Source organism: Pristis pectinata, chromosome 14, assembly GCF_009764475.1.
Source record: "Pristis pectinata isolate sPriPec2 chromosome 14, sPriPec2.1.pri, whole genome shotgun sequence".
NCBI lineage: Eukaryota > Metazoa > Chordata > Chondrichthyes > Rhinopristiformes > Pristidae > Pristis > Pristis pectinata.
In genome coordinates, this window is record NC_067418.1 from 27096335 (window position 1) to 27119610 (window position 23276).

The 23276-nt window shown below is 39.3% G+C and overlaps 1 protein-coding gene across 1 annotated transcript in view; it reads right to left on the minus strand.

Moving 5' to 3' along the window:
* The window catches only part of swap70a (switching B cell complex subunit SWAP70a), an 89786-nt gene extending 69066 nt beyond the window's left edge, over window positions 1-20720 (minus strand). Inside the window, exons 1-3 of the mRNA XM_052029395.1 lie at window positions 20265-20720; window positions 7761-7901; window positions 2249-2425 (exon numbers count right to left, since the gene is read on the minus strand). Of these exons, the coding sequence (XP_051885355.1) occupies window positions 2249-2425; window positions 7761-7901; window positions 20265-20360 (414 nt within the window). The 5' untranslated portion in view covers window positions 20361-20720. The remainder of the gene's footprint in view (window positions 1-2248; window positions 2426-7760; window positions 7902-20264) is intronic.
* Window positions 20721-23276: the final 2556 nt, after the last annotated feature.

Below are 23276 nucleotides of genomic sequence, written 5' to 3' on the forward strand. Positions count from 1 at the left end.
AGAAGAAAACCATTTGTTCTGGCCATGACCAGACAGGTAGTTATCACTGACTATCACCAAAGATTGCAGAGGTTAAGTGTGAGGAAGGAGGAATGATCAGTACCAGCAAGTGACTTTAAGAACATTTCTAAGCCGTGACAAATTTGGTTTGAGGGTTTTGAGCCTGGGTGTTTGAGAAAGAAAGGTACGGATTTGAGAGGCAACAACATAGTCGAGGAATTTGATAAAGAAAGCTTCACCAGATGTAGAGCTGGGGTGCAAGATCAAAGGGTGAGTTTCTAGGCAGAGGACCGTGGTGGTTTCTTTGAAAGACAGTATAGACAGCACCCCAAGCAGCAATGTCAGGATGACCAGGAGGTCAGAAAACATGCAACTGTATCATGACTTTTCTATCTCAATAACAAAAAATATGTGCGCTCCTTTTGCAGGCTCAACTCTGACTACCTTTGAACGTTGCTTCTGATCATTAATAAGGTACTTTGCACTGCCCTGTTGGGATTGTATCAACTAAAATGTGGAGCTCTGTGAAACAACATCATGCTCCAGCAACGAGCTCCACATTGAAATTAATTCAAAACTGCAGGACAATAAATAAAGTGTTCTAATGAAACAAAAAACCATACTGCTGAAGGAACTCAGCAGGTCAGGCTGCATCTGTGGAGGCAAATGGACAATGGACATTTCGGGTCGAGTCCTTTCGTCTGGATGGTCCTAATGAAGCCCAACAGAAACTTGAGTAACAGCATTTCATCATCCATCTACGCACATCAAGACTCAACAGTAATCCAAGCATTTCAGATAACCAGCTTTGTCTGTGTGTGTCAAAAATGGCCAGTTTTGATTTAAGATCATCCATCAGTGACATTCATTCAGTTTTTCCCTCTCCGCAGATGATACCTGATCTGCTAAGCTTTTCTAGCATTCCAGTTTGTTTCCAGATTTCCAGCATATTACTTTTTTTTCTCTCTAACTGCCTTGATTCATCTTCCTCTAGTTCCACTCTTATAGACAGGTCAGCTGTGATTAATTGGATTCTGTTAGATGGTGCCAAAAACAATTGTGTCATCTGGGCAACACTAGTGTCCATCCCATCATGAACGTTCCCTTCATTGTCTTTACCCCTTCCCTTTTCTACAACTTGAAACTTGTTTTCTCCTTTCAGTTTTGATAGTCATTGACAATAAACATTAAATGTGCTCTTCTCTTCACAGATGCTGCCTAAGCCACTGAGTGTCCTCAGCATTTATCTTCATTTCAGATTTCCATCATCTGCAATTTTTTGCTCATCGCTATACAAATTTAAATTCTCGTTGGTATGGCTAGAACTAAAATACTAATCCTTACACATTCACAAATGAATTACTTAACAAGTGGAATTAATGAAATACTTGACAAGTGGAATTAATGAAATACTTAACAAGTGGAATTAATTTCTCCTCTCTTGCATTCACATAGTTGGGTTTCTGTCACACTCGAATCTCAGAGTCTTCACCACCTACCTGACTCACGTCAAGAAGGAAATACTTATGTGGAAAGGGGCAAGCACAATGAAAAAGGTTCACCACAATTCAGATCAGTGCAGCTCATTTAATTACACTGCTATTACACAAATGGTCTCAGTATTCATTCCCTCCACCAAAAACACACAGTAGATGATGCATGTATTAAACTATGTGCTATACAGAACAACTTGCTGCCATGTTGACAGCACTTCCCTCCTCATGGTCTCTACCACCAAGAAGGACAAGAGGGTAACATTACTGGAACACAGTCATCTACAAGCACCTCTCCATTCTGACTTGGACTTTTTTTTGATGGCTGGTGAATCAATATCCTGGAACTCCATACCCAACACCATTGCTGGGACACCATCATAAAATCTGGTACCATTCATGGGGTACATTACCACCTTCTCAAGGCAACTAGAAATTGACAAAATGCCATTATCAATATCTCAGAACAAGGCTTTCTTTAAAAAATGTTTACTGTTGTGCTGAGGCCTAAATTTCAGAACTACAATTCTAGCCCTTCTGCACCTCACTAAAGGAGCCATTTCAACTAGACAATAGGTTTATTTTATTTAGGGCACGCAGCAGAGTCAAATCTAATTCCATTTAACACCAGGGTCATTTTCAGGCACAGATTGTGAAATAGAAATAAGAAACCAGAACTATCGAAAAATCTTCACCTTCTTACCTAGTAAGGGTGCTGAAATCAAATTGTTGATGTCAAACTTTCTCAAGCTTACCTCCTCTGGGACTATGATCAAGGGATACACATCTTCTGAGAGGAAGTTGAAGATACACCACACTTTGAAGGCATCTTCATCACTGATCAGTAAGTTGTTGCAGTTCAGATTTTTCTTAACAGACAAAGTCCAGCACATCCTGTTAAAGTCACATTTATCAAAGCTGTTCGGTTGAACCTTTAAGAAGATTGGGAGGGCAAGGAAGAATAATAAAATACATCAGGAAAAATGCATAAAAGAGAAAAAACAATCAGTGATAACATTTCTTAGAAATTCTGATATTTCAGTGGTCGGAGGTTTGCTTTTTCATTCAAAGATCTTCCCCATTTTAGTTACACTTTTGAAAGGTGTTTTCTCTAATGCTTAATACCATGTATTATTATACTCAAGTACACTCCAAGAATAAGCAAACTCTTAATTCTTTCTGCTGCACAAGATTTACCTCAGAAATCAGCCCCTCATTGATAGAGAATAAATGAAAATGATTAGTATGCTGACATTTTAGATGTCCAGCTAATTAAACTTTTAAACTGTATAACCAAAACATAAAGCTTCCTCAGACACAAACGCATTCATACAACCACAGCCTGCCACAATACACTTTGGCCAAACTGGAAATCCAAGTAACTTATTTCACCTTTTTAGTTAAAGAATAATCAAAAATAATTTACTTGTTTAGCAACTTCAAATTATATCAACAGTGTTAAACCTTTACAAGTGCTGGAGAAAGAATATTTCTTCCTCATATCAAATTCTCACTTCAATCATGTGGACTGAAATAACTACCAAGTGTTTAACTTTGTTCTGTCTAAATTCATTCTTAATTAAGACTGCAATTTTAAAATCAATTCATTCTCACTATCTTAGTAAAATACTAAGTGTTTTATGTAAAATACATTATGTAAAATACATTTGAAACACTCCCTTTCATAGGCTTATCAGGGTAGCTGCCACAAGAACCATAAATGGTCAGAGCACTCTAAGGCATCCTATCTGAGACTTTCAAATCCCCCTCATGAAAAGTTCAAGATAAACTTTTATCTGATCTACTTTCATCTGCTTTGCATTCAATTATAATGCACATTAAGTTACATAGACTTGGCAAACCTAACTTACTCTGCAGGATGTACACTAGTCTAGTGGAACAAATCAGAGCCATAAACTAATGTGTAAGTTCACCAGCTGCATACGTTGATGATATTTTGATGTTAGCAATCGATAAACAAAAGAGTCATCTCTCTGCTATTAAAAGCACAAGGATGACATTTTAAGATGCTCCCAGATGATCTCAAAAAATACTTGCAAATTTCTTAAATTTCACTTTGTACCGGTTGCAGTTTTACTACTGACTTCTGAAGAGCCAATTTTCTCAATTTCACTTCAGTTTGTACAACTTTTCTACTTGTGGTCCAGAGTGCATCTTCATCAGCCCAAAATCTGGGTAACATGTTAACTAGTGTGAATGATGGCAATTATTTTTACTGTAGTTCTCAATCACTGGTTACATTATGTGCTTTCACAAGATCTTCTCCACTTCAGTGCAAGGTAAAGTGAATAATTCCCAGGTTGAGGCTATAAAATGATAACAATCTACCATTCCTCCTCAAGGGATCGAAAAAACACTTGAATCTGTTGGTCTGAAACATAATAAAAACTGGACATGCTGCCAGAATATTAACCATCCTTGAGGTAGCTTGTTGTTGAATTTTTACTGCATTTCTGGCCTATCTCTAATGTTTACAATTTACTAAATTTAAACAAAGTAGGCTGAGAAAAAACTAGAACCAAAGATAAGTTAAATGTGAATCTCAAACTTAAAATTCACAAAATAAACGCAGATCCAAAAACAATCAACGCACTACAGGTGCTTGAATTTGAATTAAATGTTTGAGACCTCCTGCTTGGTCAACTGTTCAGACACCTCTAGCTATCTAAGGGTGCATACATCAGGGCTTTTGTAGGCTTTGGCCTACTGGTTGCTATGGGTTCAGGTCCTTCTTTCAGACATATGGATGTATAATCCAAACCGACTCCACTATAGTAACAAGTGCAACATCATTGAGGGTACCGTTATTCAGATTTAATGAGAAATGGAGGCCCCCTCAAAGTGTCTATGTTTATAAAAAGAGCTGGAGAGTTTTTCTGGTATCTAACAAATGGTTCACTGTGCTGTCCATAAATTGGCTGCCACATTGCACCTTGGTACATTTGAGGTCATGAAAAATGTAATATAACAGCAAGTCCATTCCTTTGATTCAAGTAAGATCAGGTGAATTTGGCAAGGGATTATGTTTTGAAATACGCACTGTAAAACCTTTCACCTTAAATCACCCTTTCACCTTAACTCTTCCAGGGGTACTTACCATTAAATCTGGGTTCACCAGTTCAAATCCCACCACAGCAGCTGGTAACTTTAAATTGCTTAACTCAATAAATCTTGAGAGCAAAGCTAATATTTAATGGTGATCAGGAAACTACCAAACTGTCAAAAACAAGTTTTAAGGAAGGAAATCTAACGTTCTTACCCAATTCAGCTTATATGTGACTATCTTGCAATAGTAATGTGGTTCATTCTTAAATGCCTTCTGAATTGGCCCAGCAAGTCAATATATTCAAGGGTATTGGGGCTAGGCAACAAATGGGAGCCCTCACAGTGACACTCGTGTACCATGACAGAATAAAGAAAACAATTTTTCTCAGGAAATTCAACTTACATTTAAACAAACCTAACCAAACATTTTGAAAAGATCATCACGCCCATCTTGCCTGCTCATCCAGGTAACAGTGCAACATTCAATGCCGTTAATCTACTCCCTCATCTATTCATTTCCTTTGAACCTTTGAAGTAAGTAAACCTTATTCTTTGAACATATCCTCAAAAGTAAAATTTGGACATCCTGTCTACCTTTGCTGTACCTTTCCAACAAATAAGTTCTTGATTGGTTTTGAATTAGTACCGAAGTTATTACTCTGACCCTTATTGTCTCCACTCAATTAAGCTTAAAATACACAGTTACTATTCTCCCGAAGACCCCACAATAATGAAATCAAGACATCTTGTAACAGTCTTCTACTCTACATGTTTATTTCCTGCAACAGCAAAACTCCTTCCTCTCAGAAACTTCAGATTTTTAAAAAATTAAAATTACCTTAATCCTCTCTAACATCTTTCGCCCTGATCTTTTCAATCTTAATTGTGCCCCATGACATTGATCACAGCCTTTTAATCTGGATTCTCAATATTAAAAAAAACTTAGAAATGTGTTTCATTTCAAAAAGTAATCTGTCATTTCAGAAAATATTCAGAGTTGCATATCTGATGATTGCACAGCAACAAATAACATCTGCACGTTTTGTTAGGACTAATCTTTGTTCACTTTAAAAGTGCACTTGAGTTCTTGGTGTATAAAGCATGTAAATAGAAACTTTGAACAAATTATTCTGCTCTTGTAAGCAGTTCCAAAAATTGGGATGTCAACTTAAAAGATTGTTGTTTCTTGCATTTTTTGAGTTCAAAGCAATTGAGTTTATTCATTATTTTATTATATTTTAAATAGTAGAGTTCCTACATTGTGTCATTTTGTTCATTTAAAACATCAACTGGTCTTTTTTGCTTGAGCAAATGTAAATGACTTGTTTATCTCAGAAAGCAGTAAACTGCCTATCCTTTAACAAGGCATTGGTTGTTTGTAGAAGGCAATTGTGGAGTAATGCCCAGACCTACAGTTTCAGCTGGGTGTGTGATAGAAAAGGAAAAACGTGTTTCCTGAGGTTTACAAAAAAAGTCCAAAAATATTCTTGCAGTCATTACAAAACAACTTAGTAAAAAGTAACATACAGAATAAAAAAATGTGAGTCAAGGAGATGGGGACAGAATGAAAAGGTTGCACAATCTTTGACTAGTGTATTCACTCTCTCAGTTCTCATTGTGCATTTTCAATTGTGAGCCACAAAATGGGAAAAATTGATTCCCAGCTTAGAAGTAGCTTTCTTTGGTTTTCTTTTAAAAATTGGGCTCTCTTCATTTGTTGTCATTTTCTTTAGCATTGATGTAAAGGAATGTAAAGGACTCCGATGAAGGGCCCCAGATCTGAAACATTAACTTGCTTTGCTTTCCAGATGCTGCCTTACCTGCTGAGTGTTTCCAGCATTTTTTGCTGCTACGTCAGACTTCCAGCATCTACACTTTTTTGATTTCCATCAAGCCATGTTGACTTCCCTAACATGTTACAATTTTCTCAGTGCCTGTTACCATGCACTTATTAATAGACCCCAAAACAACTGATGTCATGATAACTGGTCTCTTGTTCCTTATTTTTTGACTGTTTAAGAGTTGACAGATTTGCTACTTTCCAATCTAATGGAAACATTCCAGAGTCTAGGGAATTGTGGAAGAGCATCATTGATTAATTCACTACCTTCTTTTAGAACCTGAGGTTAAGGGCATCAGATCCAGGGGATTTCTCAGCCTATAATCCCATTCATTTTTTTTAATTGCTTTTCTTTACCATCCACTCATCTTTCACGACTTCAGGACACCCAGTAGCATTTTACAACCAGCTAAGTACTTCTGAAGTGCAATCACTGCTTAATTGAAGGAAATACAGCAGACAATGTGTGTTCAGCAAGGTCTCACAGGTAGCAATATGATATTACCAGATAATCTGTTTTTAATGATATGAACAAAGGGATAACTCCCTGGCTCCTTTTGTTTTAAAAAAAAGAAGAAATTGTGCCTCAGGATCTCTAACATCCACCTGGGAGGACAGACAGGGTGTCAGTTTAAAGTCTCACCTCAAAGACACAACTTCTGACAGTGCACCACTCCCCTGGTACTCCTCTGGTGTACCAGGCTGCATTTTGTACTCTGGGGTGGGAACTGAATGCACAGCATTCTGTCATGGGAAGACAATGCTACCAACTGAGTTACTTAAAAGTCTTCACACCTATTAGACTCGTGGATCCCATTATTTCTAATACCTTTATTGTATCTTCTACTGAAGACAGATAAAAAAATGTTTATCTCCCCACTTTGTTTCCCTCTCATCCATCATAATTTTTCCTGTCTCAGTGTCTGTGGGGCACATACCACTGACACTTTCCATATACATGTATAACCTCTTCCTTTGTTTTGTTTTTTCCCATTTTACGCTTGCATTCCACAGTCTCCCTCTATGGATTTTGTAGTTATCTTTTGTTGCATTTCCAAAACATTCCGACTCACCAATCTTATAGCTCTTTCTGGGAATATTACAAGCATTTTCTTTTAATTGAGTACTATCCTTAACCTCTTTAGTTAGCTGTGGATGAAGTTTTCTTTATCAATTGAATGCATGTATGCTTAGAAATCTGAAACATTTCTTCACTGAAATAATTCTCTTACAATTAAAAGGCTTTAATTTCACGACAAGAGCTGCTTTTCCATTAGATTCCATATAATTTTAAACTATATGTGCGTAATACATAACAGAGTTTAACAGTCAGGTTTCTATGTGAACGTGAAATAAAATACCTTATCCAAGATAAACCTGTTCAAGTATGGCATGTATCCTTGGTTGGAAACTGGTCCTTCATCATCATCCTTAAAGTGGTTTTCCAAAGCCACTGGATTGTGAGGTACTTGCAATACTGTGCACAGACTGTGTGAGAGAACCTGTTCCAATAAAAAAAGGTGTTTAAGAACTATATCTTCTGTGTAACATGAATGCAGAAAGCAGATATAATCTCTAATCCTTGGAAAGAAAATCCAATTTAGCTAATGACATCAAATTTCGGAGGACTTAATGTCTATAAAGAATAATCTGCCTTAACATAGCACCCTTCATGACCCCAGCACTATGCAACAGATTTCTCTCAAAGAACAATTAAAGTTGTCATGTAGGTAAATTCGAAAATTTAAGCTCGATCAGACAGTAACTGAATCGCATGAAGTAGAACTGTGCTTGGCCACTTGTGCTAAGTAGATAATATAGTGACAGGTAGTTCCACTGAACTCAATAAAAGCGAATTTCAAGAGTTGAGTGCAAAGCACTGCTGTAACTATATTACACAATATGGTACCAGTAACTGAGTATAAATTTCCTCCCCAAAGTTTCTTTATTTTGTATCAGCTAAAGGAGGAATATGGACCAGGATACTTGGAGAATTCCTTTGTCATTGCTGGATGGCATCATGTGATCATTTATGATCACCTGGAAAAGGTAAAGCCTTACTTTAAAATCATATTGATAACTTCATCCACAATAGAGCACTCCCTCAGTGCTGAAGACAGGGACTAGAGTATGTGCTCAATTCTGTGTTGGAATTTAAACTTGATAACCAAATTTAATTAGTACATTTCACTATTCTATGAACAAAGTCACTTATTAGTGAAAACTAATAGCACAATTCAGTAAAAAAAATTCATCTTCAACTCATTTAAAAACAGCTTATCTGTAACTAACAGCATCAAATTTAAAAATAAACCATGATAATCCTTATGGAAGGTAATTTGTTAAAAAGATGTTATAGGTTTATCAATCTGAGAACTAAAGTGACTATATGCAGTCTCTCACACACACACACACACACACACACACACACAAGAAATATTTGTACCATACAACACTTCTGTGGGTTCTGGGAGACCTTCTATCTTTATTTTAGCTAAAGTACATTTGTTTATCAGAAAATTTTAAAAGTCCAAAAGCCCAGGCTTGGTAAAAGATATGCCCCAAACACTCCCATCTAGCCACTCAATCAGATGTCCATCCTACTGATTCAATTCCATGCATTTACAACTTTCTGCCCAAAGTAGCTGCAATACATCTAATCTGCTTGTGGACTTGGTTCCCCCAGCCCGGGAGCCTGTAGCAATTTCATGTATATCATCTGACTTCAGTTTATCAACTCCTTTCTTAAGAATCTAATATCTGAAAAGCCCTCAAGCTTCGTCCCCTCATTTGTAAAGAAAGATTTAAGAGCACATCTTGATTGTTGGGCAAAATTGAGGTTGGCAACTAGAATTTTGTTTGACCCCAGATTTCTACCAGATATTGTTACAGTGAAGCTAAAGGATAAGATATCTTTATTAGTCACGTGTACATCGAAACACACAAAGAAATGCATCTTTTTGCATAGAATGTTCTGGGGGCAGTCCAAAAGTGTCGCCATGCTTCTGGTGCTTCCTAACCCATAAGTCTTTGGAATGTGGGAGGAAACCGGAACACCTGGAGGAAACCCACACAGACACAGGGAGAACGTACAAACTCTTTACAGACAGCGGCCAGAATTGAACCCAGGTCACTGGCGCTGTAATAATGTTACGCTAACCGCTACACTACTGTGCCGGCCTGATGCAAGACAAGTCGTAATGACTTTTCATCAAAACAGTAAAGTTAACTGTTTCTCCCTCCACAGATGCTGCCTGACCTGTGAACAGTTCAAGAACGTTTGGGTCAAATTTCAGGTTTCCAGCATTTGGGTTTTGAATTCTGAAATGAGTTCTGATTGAGAGGGGCTGAAACGAGGGCATGCGGTCAGGGTGTCAGTGGAGGTCACAAACGCTGACAGCTAGTCCAAAACCAAAGCCAATATTCATCTTCAAAGGTCATTACGTACTTCAAAAATAAGGCAACCACCCACAAGCATTTTTAATAAAAACACAACATGCTTGAAATACTCAGCAAGTCAAGCAGCATATGTAGAAAGGAAACAGAAGTTTAACATTACAAAGATGATCCATTGACTGTGGAGGCTGTTGGGGTGGAAAGTGAGGGAGTGAGAGCAGAGAGTGGAACAGATGCAGTTGAGAGCCCAGTCAGCTCTGGTGGAGAGGAAACCACAGTTAAGGAAAAGGAAAAGAGAAAACTGGTGCAGAACATATGCCAGGGAAAACTGGGAGAATGGAATGGAATGGAATGGAATGCTCACAAGCAACATGGATGGAAGGATGTGTAGACAAGCTGCTGTGCGAGTCTGTGGGTCTGTAGTTGTCTCTAACCTGTATCCTGAAATGAAAGTAAACAATTCAAGAAAGGAAAGGGAAGAGTACAGAGATGGTCCATGTGAAAACAAAAGAAGGGTGGATACTGGCAGCAAAGTTGATCAAGTCGTGTATGAGCAGGAAGCAGCACTGATACATTTGTCAATGTACGGGGAAAAAAAGGGTGCCTGAGAAAAACTGAAGGAAAGAATATTCCACATATCACACAGAGACAATTAGACCAAAGGTAAAAGTTTATAATGTTGCCAACGAGAGCAGTAAGCCCGAGGACAGAAGCACTTCAGAATTCAGCAAAGGAGGACCACAGAATTGATAAGGGAAAAGAGAGTGGAATATGAGAGTTATATAGTGAGAAACAGAAAAAAACAGATTGTAAAAGTTTCTATAGATATGTGAAAAGGAAAAGATTAGCAAAAATTAATATAGACACTTTACAATCTGAGACAGGAGAAGTATTTTAAGAGAATAAGAGAATGGCAGGTAAATTAGTCATAGAACCATACAGTACAGAAACAGGCCCTCCGGCTCAACTGGTCCATGCTGACCAAGATTCCCATCTATGCTGTTCTCGTTTGCCCGCGTATGGCTCATATCCCTCTAAACCTTCTCTATCCATGTACCTGTCCAAGTACCTTTCAAATGTTGTTAATGTCATCCCCTTCCTCCGGCAGCTCATTCCAAGCACTGACCACACTTTGGGTGAAAAAGTTCTCTCTCAGGTTCCTATTAAATCTCTCCCCTCTCACCTTAAATTCCCCAGCCTGGGAAAAACACTGTGGGCAGTCACCCTATCTGTGCCCCTCATGATCTTATACACCTCTATAAGATCACCCCTCTTTCTCCTTTGCTCCCATTAAAAAATCCCAACCTGCTTAACTCTCTCCATAACAGTCCCGCAACTCCTGGCAACATCCTTGTAAATTTCCTCTCATTCTTTCCTGCTTAATGGAAGCTTTCCTTTAGCAGGGTGACCAAAAATCAACATAATATTCCAAATGCGGCCTCACCAACATCTTGTACAACTGAAACATCCCAACTTCAATACTCAACGCCCTGACTGATGAAGGCCAGCATGCCAAAAGCTATCTTTACCACCCTGTCTACCTGCAACACCACTTTCAGGGAACAATGTATTTGTACTCCTAGATATTTTGTGCCTGCCTAGAGTGAATGAGGAGTTGAAAGAAGGTTTTGAAAAAATAATACTGAAATCTGATAAATCTCCAGGATCCAATGACCTGCATCTATTTCAAAATAGATGGCCAAGGACACAGTGGATGCATTGGTTTTCATGTTCTAAAATTCCACAGAATCTAGAGCAGTTCCCATTGACTGGGTGGTAGAAAATGTAAGGAAAGAAAGAGAAAACAGAAGAATAGATCAGTCAGCTTGAAATCAATAGTAAGGAAATTGTCAGAATCCATTAAAAAGTGAAACTGGGCACTTGGAAAATAATACTAGGATTGGGTAAAGTTAGCATGGATTTATGAAAATCATGAATCACAAATATGTTGGAGTCTTTTTGAGATTTGTGGCAATGGCCAGCCAGTAGCTTCAGTCTTCTCAAAGGGAATTTCTTTAAATAAGACAGGACAACAAATAAGCACTGAGGCTGGACAACAAATAAGCACTGAGGCTGCAAAGGCATCAAGAGAGCTGGTGTGCAGTGGAATAGGATTTGCCAGTTGCTCTATGTAACCTGATGTTGTCACTTTGGATGCTGTAAAAAAAAACAGGTACCGTTTAGATGAGAAATTGGAGGGCCAAACACTCCAGAGGCAATGGTGCGGAGGTCTGAGAGAAGCCAAGATTCCCCAGCTCAGGAAGGATTATGCAGTCACACTCTATGTCACTTTGACTTTGATTAGGACTATTTCAATCATGTGTCCAGTCAGAAATTTGATTAGAGATGTTTAAACATGGAGTTGTATGAACGGTGAGGACAGATTTGGGATGTGATATGACTTTCTTGGCCTTGAAAAGAAAGGAATGTTGGAGTCAAGTCCATAGATGGCAATGAAAGTAGAGACAAAGGTTTATTTTTAATCAAGGAGGTTATTGATGGCAGATTTGTAAAGGGTAGGAGTGAAAGAGAGTCAGCACCCAAGGAAAGGACACAGTTTTTAATATTAGCTTGCATGGAGATCGGGAAAGAGAAGATGGGTGGTGTGAGAACAAGGGGCTCAGGGACACAATGCTTGGAATGGGAAAGGAAATTAGAGAGAAACGAGAGGGAGAAACGAGAGAAGGATAAGGATAGGGGAGGAGGAATCCAGGAAGATGGTTAGATTGGAAAACTTCAGGAAGGGAAGGAAGTAACGGAGCTAGATGAACCATACACTTAATCCTAGGAAAGGTGAATGAGCTCCTTACATGTTGTGGGAAGCATGGTTTAAAGGGATAGTTTGAGCTGGAGAAAGTAAAAGCCAGGCTATGATGCTGCCAGAACTGGTGAGGAATAGATAAACAACCTGCATTATAGAAACAGACAAGTCTGCATCCTTGTAGTTTAGGGAGGGAAGTTGGGGGCAGTAGCAATAAGAAGAATGAGCATGGGAGGGAATAAAGGTTTACAGGGGATAGTGATGTCAAAGCTGGAAACAAACATATGATTCAGCAGATTGAGAATGTACACATCCTCCAAAATGACCAAACAAGGTGCCCAAAAGACCCAGCACATCATTTACTTTAGAAAAAAAAGGAAACGGGAAAAGAAACTTGTTTCCCACCTATGTACTGCACTAATAAACATGCTCGTGGCCTTGTGTTTATAAACAGCATTTATCAGAGTATGGTGTGAAACTATGTTCAGAGCAACATGGTTTCGCACCGTGTTTTTAATAATACAACCACAGGAGCATTTCTTAACCACATTTTGATGAAAGGCCATCCCCATTTCTAAAAAAGCAGAATTTGTACACTACTGTAAAAATCTGCCATTAATTATCAGTTTGTGGGTCCCAAGTTACCTTTGTTACAAGGTACACAAAAACACAAGAAAATAGGAGGAGTAGCCCACCAGGCCCCTCAAGCCTTTCCCACCATTCAGTATGATCATGGCTGATCTGTGCTGGCATCATCTCATCTTCTGTGCCAGTTCCCCGTGACCCTCAATTTGTTGATCTTTCAAATATTTATCCACCTTCAACTTAACTATCTATAATGATCAGACCTCCACCACCCTCGGGATCAGAGAATTCCATCACCATCTGAGAGAAGAAATTTCTACACACCTCAGTTTTAAATGACCTGCCCTTTATTTTGTAGCTGCGTCCCTTATTCATGACTCTCCCACTACTGAATACATCTCAACATCTACCATGTCAAGCCAAATTAGGATTTTATATGTTTGAATAAGGTCACCCATCATTCTTCTAAACCCCAAGGAATACAGCCCCAAACTGTAGAGCCTCTCTTGGTAGGACAACCCTCTCATCCCAAGAACTAGCCTGATGAATCTCCTCTGGATTGCCTCAAATGCTACTATATCATTTTTTAGTTAAGGGGACCAAAGCTGTGAACAGTATGCGAGTGTGGCCTCGCCAACATCCTGTACAACTGTAACAAAACCTCCCTATTTGTAAACACCAACACCTTGTTGGACCTGCCTGCTAAACTTTCAGATCTCCTTGAACTTCACTCATTTGGAGTCTCTCTCCACTTGGATAATGATCTGCCTTTTGATTCCTTTTACCAAAGTAAATGACCTCACACTTCCCCACACTAAACTCCACTTGCCAGGTTTTCACCCAGTCACTCTCTATATCCCATGGCAGAATCACAACATCCTCATCACAACATGCCCTTCCACCTATTTTCATATCACTGACAAACTTGGAAGCCTTACCCACCTCCAGATCATTATGTAAACAGTAAACAATTGAGGGCCAAGAATAGATCTCTGGGGTACAGCACTGGTTTCATCCCTCCAGCATTTATTCCAACTCTGTTTTCTATGTGATAGCCAGTTTTCAATCCATGCTAACACACTTCTTCCAATTACCTTATGCAGCAGCCTCCCACGTGGCACCTTGTCAATTGCCTTTTGGAAATCTAAATACAATACATCTACAGGTTCCCCTCTATCAACACTCCCTGTCACATCTTCAAAGAAATCAAACAAATTTATCAAACATGATTTACCTTTCATAAATCCATGTTGACTGGGTTTAATAATATTCTATTTTCCTAAATGATTAGTTATTTCCTCTTTAACTATTGACTCTACCATTTTGCCAATAATAGCTGTTAAACTAACTGGCCAAAAGTTCCCCACCTTCAATCTTCCTCCCTCTTTGAACAAGGAGGTCACGTTGGCTGCTTTCCAATCTTCTGGTACCCACCAGAATTTAGCAAGTTTTGAAAATTTTCAACCAATGGGTCCATTATTTCTGCAGCCACTTTCTTTAAAACCCTAGCATGCAGTCCATTGGGTCATGGCGATTTGTTCTCCTTCAGCCCCGTGAGTTTCTCCAATACTTTATCCCATATGATTGGCATCTTTACAAGTTCCTCCATTGTTTGAAATTAGCCCATCTGTTATCTTCGGGATATTTGCAGTTTCCTTCTCAGTGAAGATTGATGCAAAAAAATTTATTTAACATTTCTGCCATTTCTTTGTTCCTGTTATTAATTTACCAGCCTCTTTCTCGAGAGATTCCATACCTACCTTAGCCACCTTCTTCCTATTTATGAATCCATAGAAATTCTTACTTTTTGTTTTGATATGACACACAAGTTTTTTCCCAAAATCAATTTTCTCCCTTATCATCAACTTTTTAGTCTTTTGTTGCTGGATCCTAAAAACTTCCCAGTCCTCTGGCCTACCACCAGCCCTTGCCACTTTGTATGCCCTACCTTTCAACTTAACATTATCCTTCACCTTCTTTGTAAGCCACAGATCGTGCCTCTTTCTCCTGGAATCCCTCTTTCTAATTTGGATAAATTCCTGCTGAGTGTTATGGATCAGCTGTTTGAATATCTGCCACAAAAGCTGCCTATTAAAGCTTTCCACAATTCTAAATCTAGCCTTTCAAGGCCAGTTTGAAGGACTTTACAGAAAAGGAGCTTTATTTGATCACCACCAGAAATACATTTTCAACCTTTACTCTTATTTATTAGCATAATTCAATCATGAAAGCTCATTAGATCCATTTTTACGTTTGTTCAGTACTTATTAAAAACTTTGACTTTCATTTTTAAGAATTTGTTTTAAAAAGGTGTCACCAGTGCTTATATTCCTGGTGTGTGAATAAGGAAAGATTTATGTTAAAAGCATAAAAAGCCATACACAGCTCCAAATACTGGACATTATAAAATCTTCTCCTATGTTACAGGATTTAGGCCCAATAACAATGAAGGAACAGAAAATATTTCCAAGTCATGACAGTATGCGACTTGGAAAAAGAACCTATAGGTAATGGACTTCCCAAGCACCTGGCGCCCTTGTCCTTCTGATGTTAGAAGTTGTGGATTTGGATGTCATACCAGCCCAGCTGAATAACTACAATTTGTTGATGGCACATATTCAGCCAATGTGCACCAGTAGTGGTTGGAATGAATATTTAATTTCACCTAAATTACACTGACATTCAACCTTGCTGATTTACAAATGAAAAAAATAGCAGCGTAACAGAAACAAATCCAGAGGCAGATTTTACACATGCAGTCCTGAATTATGGCTAAACAATGGCAATGCATTGAACACTCACTTGCTGCACAAGGTGCAATGGAGTCATAACACGGAACAAAAGACACCTACAAAAAAGGCCATGTTGTCTAACAAGTCTGTAAGTTTCTGCAGCACAATGCAAAACCACAATTTTATTCTCTTCCCCTTACCCATTTTTAAATCTATTTTGTACTTTACACATAAAGGACATCATGATTCTTACTTATCCTATCAAAACAGTTCTTACAGTTAAAAGCAATTAGAACACTTGCAGCTTTTCTTCCAATGGAAATAAGCCTCAACTGTCAAGTCTCTTCTGATAAACATGGTCTCCTGTCCTGGCATCGTGCTGGTGAATCACCACAGTGCATCAGCTGCAGTACTGCGTGCAGTTCTAATCACCAAGGTATAAGACGGATGTGATCATGTCGGAGAGGGTGCAGAGGAGATTCACCAGATGTTGCCTGGGATGGAGCAGTTCAATAATAAGGAGACATTGGAAAAGCTAGGTCCATTCTCCCTGGGGCAGAGGAGGTTAAGAGGGGACGTGATTGAGGTATATAAAATCATGAGGGGTATAGTTAAGGCAGACTGCAGGAAACTTTTCCTTGTGGTAGAGGTAGATAAAACTAGAGGACATAGATTTAGGGCAAGGGGGAAGAGATTCAGAGAGGGTGTGAAGGGGATCATCTTAACCCAGAGAGTGTTAAGTACCTGGAAATGCACTGCCTGAGAGAGTGGTTGAAGCTAGGTCGTTGACTGCATTTGAGAAGTGTCTAGAAGGGCACTTGAATTGCTTAGGCATAGAGGGCTATAGATCAAGTGCTGAGTGATGGGATTAATAAGGAGAATGCCCTTTGGTCTCAACACTGTACAATTCTATGATTCTATATTGCCCATGGTTTCAAAGTCTTCTATGTAATGGACTTCTGAAATCAACTCTAAGTGACTTAGACACTGTCTTCCAAAGACTTTCTATTTTGCATTCTATGCCTCTATTTATAAACTACAGTCAGTCTTGCCTCACACTTGGAGAATTTCTAAGTAGCCCCCTTTTATTAAACTCAGTTTATACTCCCACACTTTGTTTTATCCTTCTCAAAATATAATATTGACTTTTCTATTTTAGCTTTCATCTTCCACCTGCTTGGCCATTTGACTAGCTTCTCAACATTTTTTCCTCCACCCAATAAAGACTCATCCATGCTGTTATGTCTCCTAAAATATTTTGATAACATTTTCCTGTCTGAGTTCAAATTATCTATATATACACATGCTAAAAATGAAAGGGAAGTCAATATTGTGCCTTTGGGTATTTCACTTGCAACCCTTCTCCAATCTGGAAAAAAAACCTATTGGCATTCTAAACACTTGCCCCTCTCCCTTCCTGTTTTCCATCCATACTGTTATATTTGCTCTTAACCCAAGGGAAATTAGCTTCAAATAATGTGTGGCTGCACTCTCTTAAATTGGAGGCCAAGTAAGGTTTTTGGATACCTTGTATAAAACAGTGTTTCAATGGTTCTAGGATTTATGTTTGTTGGCACACAGGGTCTAGGCTCACACCTGTAATGATATTTGGATGCAATAGTTCCCATTATTGCAATATCATTCCATAAAAAGTATGGATTGGAAGTGCAATGAAAACTACATCTTTCTCTACACCGTATTTAGGCATCCAAGAGTAAAATACTGCAAATGCTGCTAATCTAAAATAAATCAGTAAATGCTGAAAATACTCAACAGGTCAGCAACAATCACATAGAGGAACACAGATATTGTTTCAGGTGAACAATCACTCTCTCTCTCTCTCTCAATAAATGTTGCCTGCTCTGCTGGCTATTTCCAGCATTTTTCTCCTTTGTTACAATCTTTCTGTATTTAGAAATACTCAGTCAAAACCTCCCAAGGTCATTACCCCAAAAACCTCAGGATACTTTTCTCCAGGTAAAACCAATGCATCTCACTCACATTACACCAACAGGCAAAGTTCAAGACATTCTTAATTATTGAATTAATTGAATATTAGTCAGCTGTGGATATAAACCAAACAAAAACAAATTATCAGCTGGACAATGAAAATGAGAAGCAAATTAATTCCACATATATCAAAATTTTGCACAGTTACCTTCACCATCACCAGCTGTTTATTACTGGATTTGCTGGAGATTAAACATCATGTCTAATAGTACAGGATAATGAGTAGATCATCCCACCCTTCAATTAGATAACAGATGATCTTTCCCTCATTTTCATCTGAATCGCAATAGGTTCCTTATATATTAAATAATCCCCAAAAGTAATTCCTCTGGTAACCTATATGTATGATACTTCAGATTCAAGTCAAGGCCCCATACACGGGTTGACAATTTTGGTGCATGACACATCTCAGCTGAGCCCAAACCTCAACACTGATGTGTGCCTTCTCACAGCTACAGTCATTGAATACTGGTAGAAATATCCCTTCCCAGTTTGAAAGGTGTCGATACTGAATGTAGCACTCTATGCCACAAAGAAATTGACTTATTCATCAAAAAGAGACACAGTCTGAACCCAAGTTACTCATTATTGTGGGAGGTTGAATGGTTATAACTATTATACAGCCTAAAATGATTCACAAAAAATGCTTCTTGGAGGAGGAGAAAGGAGGCAAGGTGGGATTATATTTCCCATACTTCACTGTTGTTGAAAGTGGTCTAGAATGTACATCAAGGCAAAAGAATGAGCATGTCTGAGAAGACTGTGGAATCTTGGAAACCTTGAGAGACTTCCTTTGATAGGGTTGGACTTCTGTGGAAGTGTGATTGGGGAATTACAACCAAAATCAGCCCATTCATGTGACCATATGGCAAAATCTATTTTCAACTAGATTAGCCTTTATTGAAAGAGATGTGGAATACAAAGTCCTTCTATAACTCCCCCTGAGCTTTGAAGAGGCCTCTCAAGGTGATTTTAGTCTCCTATTTAAGGAGGGACATACTTAACTTGGAGGTTGTGCAAAGAAAGTTCCATTGGATGGAATCTTGGGATGAAGGAAAGATTGAGTAAACTCTGTGTTTTCTGGAATTTAGAGGAACGAGAGGAGATTTTATAGAAATACATAAGATTCTGAGGATCTTGTGAGGAGTTTTCATTGGTAGGGGTATCCTGAGTTGTGAAGGCTTCCTTGCAGGATAAAGGGAAACCTATTTGAGACAAAGGAGAAATTCCTACTCAGCTCTGAGTGTTCTGGATCTTAGGGATTCCCTCTTCCAGAGAATTGTGAATGCTGAGTCATTAGGTATATTAAAGGCTAAGACAGTCTTTGGACTATGGAAGAAACAGGACAGAAAGTGGAGTCGACACCAGTGATCAGTTCGACCTTAATGCTATTTTATATCAGGGCAGGTTCAAGAGGTGATAGAGTACTGCTGCTCGCCTTTCTTATGTTAAATTTCTTTTAATGTTATTAAAAATGGACAAATATGGTTGTGGTCCAAAAAAAGCACCGAACTCATTACGTATTAGTATATAAGTGCCTTAAGTATAATATTATATTTTCAAGCCATATAATAGAACCTCAAATCATAAAGCATTTGTGGAAGTGGCAATCAGAATAAATTTCTAAGCAGAGGACGTGCAGGCGGTTCATGTGCGTGGTTGCTAGGAGGCAGAATCACTGTGGTGGGCCACTGTGTGCTCGGGCACGGGAATCGGTGGATCGTGTCAACGGGACCACACGTTCAACCATGACACCGTGTATTATTATTTACGTCTTGATTACAGAGGTTCCTGGTGTAAACTTCGGGGGAAACTTCGCTCTTGCTGGCAGTCTCAGGATTTATGGGAAAAAAGTTTTGACCAGCCCCCTGCTGGCAATTTAAAGTATCCAGCAACACACATACAAACACATGCAGGCTCTAGAAATCTTAAATAGAAATATTGGAGCGGCTCAACAGGTAACTCCCAGAAATACCCGGCAGCCGGCCATTCCTCAAGTCTCCGTCCATAACGATGCGAGCATGCAAGCGAGAGGTCTGACACCAACTCTAACCGCTTTTCCTTGGCCGACGTTAATCAGTTGTATTTTACAGAAACAACCCCACTCGGTGAATCGACAGTGAAAATAACTCAGTGTCAACCATTAGTTCCCACATTTGATTTCGGATCACATTGGATCGGAACTAAAAAGTAATCTTCACCAAGTAAATTCGTTGAAGGATTTTAATTATTTTCAGTTTCGGGTCCCTTTTATCCCAGATTCCCACAGGAAGGGTGACTACAAATGGGGCTGAAGCAGTCGGGGTAGATATAGCTGCCCGCCCGGTGGGAGCAGCTGAACTCACACAACACAAACCGAACGGAAAGAGTCGCAAATTCACCTTCAGTTGGGACTTGGACACCTTGCCGCATTTGTCGACATCCAGGGCCGTGAACGCATGCCAGATAACTTTCAACAGCTCCTCTCGAAGCGCCATCGCTGCCTCGGGTTAGTCCGGTTTCGCTCCTAGTGCCGTGTCCTGCCTCTTCCGCACGTCAGTCAGAGGCACGGCGCGGCTCGCACATTCCTCCACAAACAGTCGGCGCGACTCACCCCACCCACCGGCAGGCGGACGGAGCCTGAAATTCTTTCTGTTCTTCAACTCTGGAAAAAATGGGTTCAGAAGGTACGAGGTAGGGTTCTGGGTCTTTGTGGCGGACCTTGTTGGATGGCTCCCCAATAAGATACTCAAAAATAATATGGAAGAATAAAACAAAAACACAGAAAATGCCATCAGATTTCTGAACGGTCCATGAACACTAACCTCCTTATTCCTTTTTTTGTACTATTTATTTATTTTTGTAATTTGTAGTGATTTTGTCTTTGCACTGTACTGCTGCCGCAAAACAACAAATTTCACCACATATGTAAGTGATAATAAACCCGATTCTGAAATACTCACCCCTCATATGTGGGAAGAAAAAGAGTTAACATTTCAGGTGGAAGACCCTTGCTTGACTGTTGTCTCTGTTTTTCTTGCCACAAATGTGGCCTGTTTGAAGGACTTTACAGAAAAGGAGCTTTATTTGAACACCACCACAAATACTTTTGTACTTTTTTTTAAAAAACTTTGACTTTAATTTTTAAGAACTTGTTTCAAAAAAGGTGTCACCAGTGCTTATATTCCCGGTGTGTGAATAAGGAAAGATTTAAGTTAAAAGCCATACACAGCTCCAAACACTGGGCATTATAAAATCTTCTCCTTTAAGTGCAGCATACAAAGGTAAAGCTTAAGGAAGTAAGTCACAGGAGATAGAATAAGGTGGAAGGAGGCTTGTGTAGAATATAATCACTAGCAATGGCCTGGAGTCTGTGTCAGTGATAAATCCTGCCAACTTCTAATCTTTCCATCCAGTTTCCAAATCAGATTCAGGAATCCTTTCTGCTGATTTCTGACTATCATAAAGAGAGAAAGAGAAAAGAAGGAGCTTCCCATTTCAATATTTTCTTTAAAAAGAATCTGGAAGTAAAACTCATTTTAAAATTTCAATTTAACTTTAGAATGCCACATTGGAATCCAGGTAAAATGGTTATTTGGCTTATGACCTAATAACCATTACTTCATTCCATGTCTTTCAAATGTCAGTTTACAGTACGTGTTACATCAGATTACAGCATCAAATCAGTTCCCAAAAACAGTTTCCTTATGGTGTTTCACTCTATACCATTTCAACCTTCATCCAAAATGAAAATGTTTTTATTTTAAATGTGTAGTATGCATTCAGCATTGTTATGAGATAGGATGTCTAAATACAATCCTCCAGAATTTTCTGGTTTTATTTTTGATTTCCAGCATCAGCAGTTTTTTTTTCATTTAATACAGAAGAATGCCTCATCACCAAAATTTACAAACAAGCACCAAAACCTGGCTTGACTGGTGAGGGAGGAAACTCTCCCAGTCAAATCCTTCCTGCACAACTGGAGTGTTCCTATTGCTGCCCTCCTGGTGGTTGCAATGCATGATCCATTTCCTTCGGTAATGTGCATTTGTCAGAGAGAGATGCAGGGGTCTTTGTCCACGTTCATCCCATACAGCTGCATAACACAGGACTATGTTACAGGCATACGCTGAGACAAACATCAGCTGCTGCTGGAAGATTATCAGCCCAATGATAATCTATGTATTTTGGTCCAACCAAAATTTGCTGGTCTTCCTATGCGACGAGCTGTCCGCAACAGAAAGCTGTGGGCTGATTCATTCCAGGGTGCAGGAGTACACACCAAGGGCTGCACCGAGGTTTGGTGCAGTCAGTGCAAAAACTTGGGGAAAGGCCACATTGAATATCCTTCCCATCACTGCCCACTGAGGGGCAAGAACATGTCCAAAAAATCTCTTGGACTTAATCCTTGAGGAATGCATGCAAAAGAAAAATTGATGTCATGCTTATAGGCAAATGGAATGATGCAATGAATGGTGACATGAATGTCCTGCATTAGAGAATAGCAAACTTTATGAATGAAGTATATATTTAAAAAAGGTAGTGTGCTATGTTTGATATAACCTCAGCCTTGGTAATACACGATGGTTGCTTAGATCTGCAAGTAGATACTGTATCCAACAGAATCAATTTATCAGAGAGCAAGAGTGCTTTGAATCATAGGAGGAAGGTGGTCTAAATTGGATGGTGTCTGTGATGCATCATTAACGTGCACCCAAACCACCTCATGGAGTCTAGTATGTTCATTTTAATGATTTCAGTATACAAGCCAGTGTGAGCTATGCTATTTCCCAATCCATCAGAGAGATACTCTGTTTGTGTGTGTGTGTGGTTTGTGTGTGTGTGTGGTTTGTGCCACAGTCTCAACAGTGGCACAGCTGGTGGAGTTGCTGCCTCACAGCTCAAGTGACCTGGGTTCAATCCTGACCTCTGCTGTATCTTTCGGTTTGCACATTCTCCTCTGACTGCGTAAGCTTTCCTCCAGGGTCTCTGGTTTCTTCCCACATCCCTAACATGTGCAGCTTGGCAGGTTAAATGCCCACTGTAAACTGCCCCAAATGTGTAGCTGAATGAGATGGGGAGGGGGGTCAGGAGAAACTTGAGTGGAAAGTGGGAAGAATATTGAAAAAAAATGAGATTTCTGTAGGATTAGTGTAAATGGGTGCTTGATGGTTGTGTTTCTGTGCTGAATGAGTCCTTGTCAAGATGGTGACCTTGTGGAATTCTGTCACAGAAGGCTTTGGAAGCCAAGTGTTGGAAGGTGGTAGAGACACAAGAGACTGCAGATGCTGGAATATGGAGCAACAATCTGCTGTAGAAACTCAGCAAGTTGAGGTGTAGGTAGGGGTGGGGGGGGGGGGGGAGGTGGAGAAAGAGGAGGAAAGGAATTGTTGATATCTTGAGTTCAAACCCTG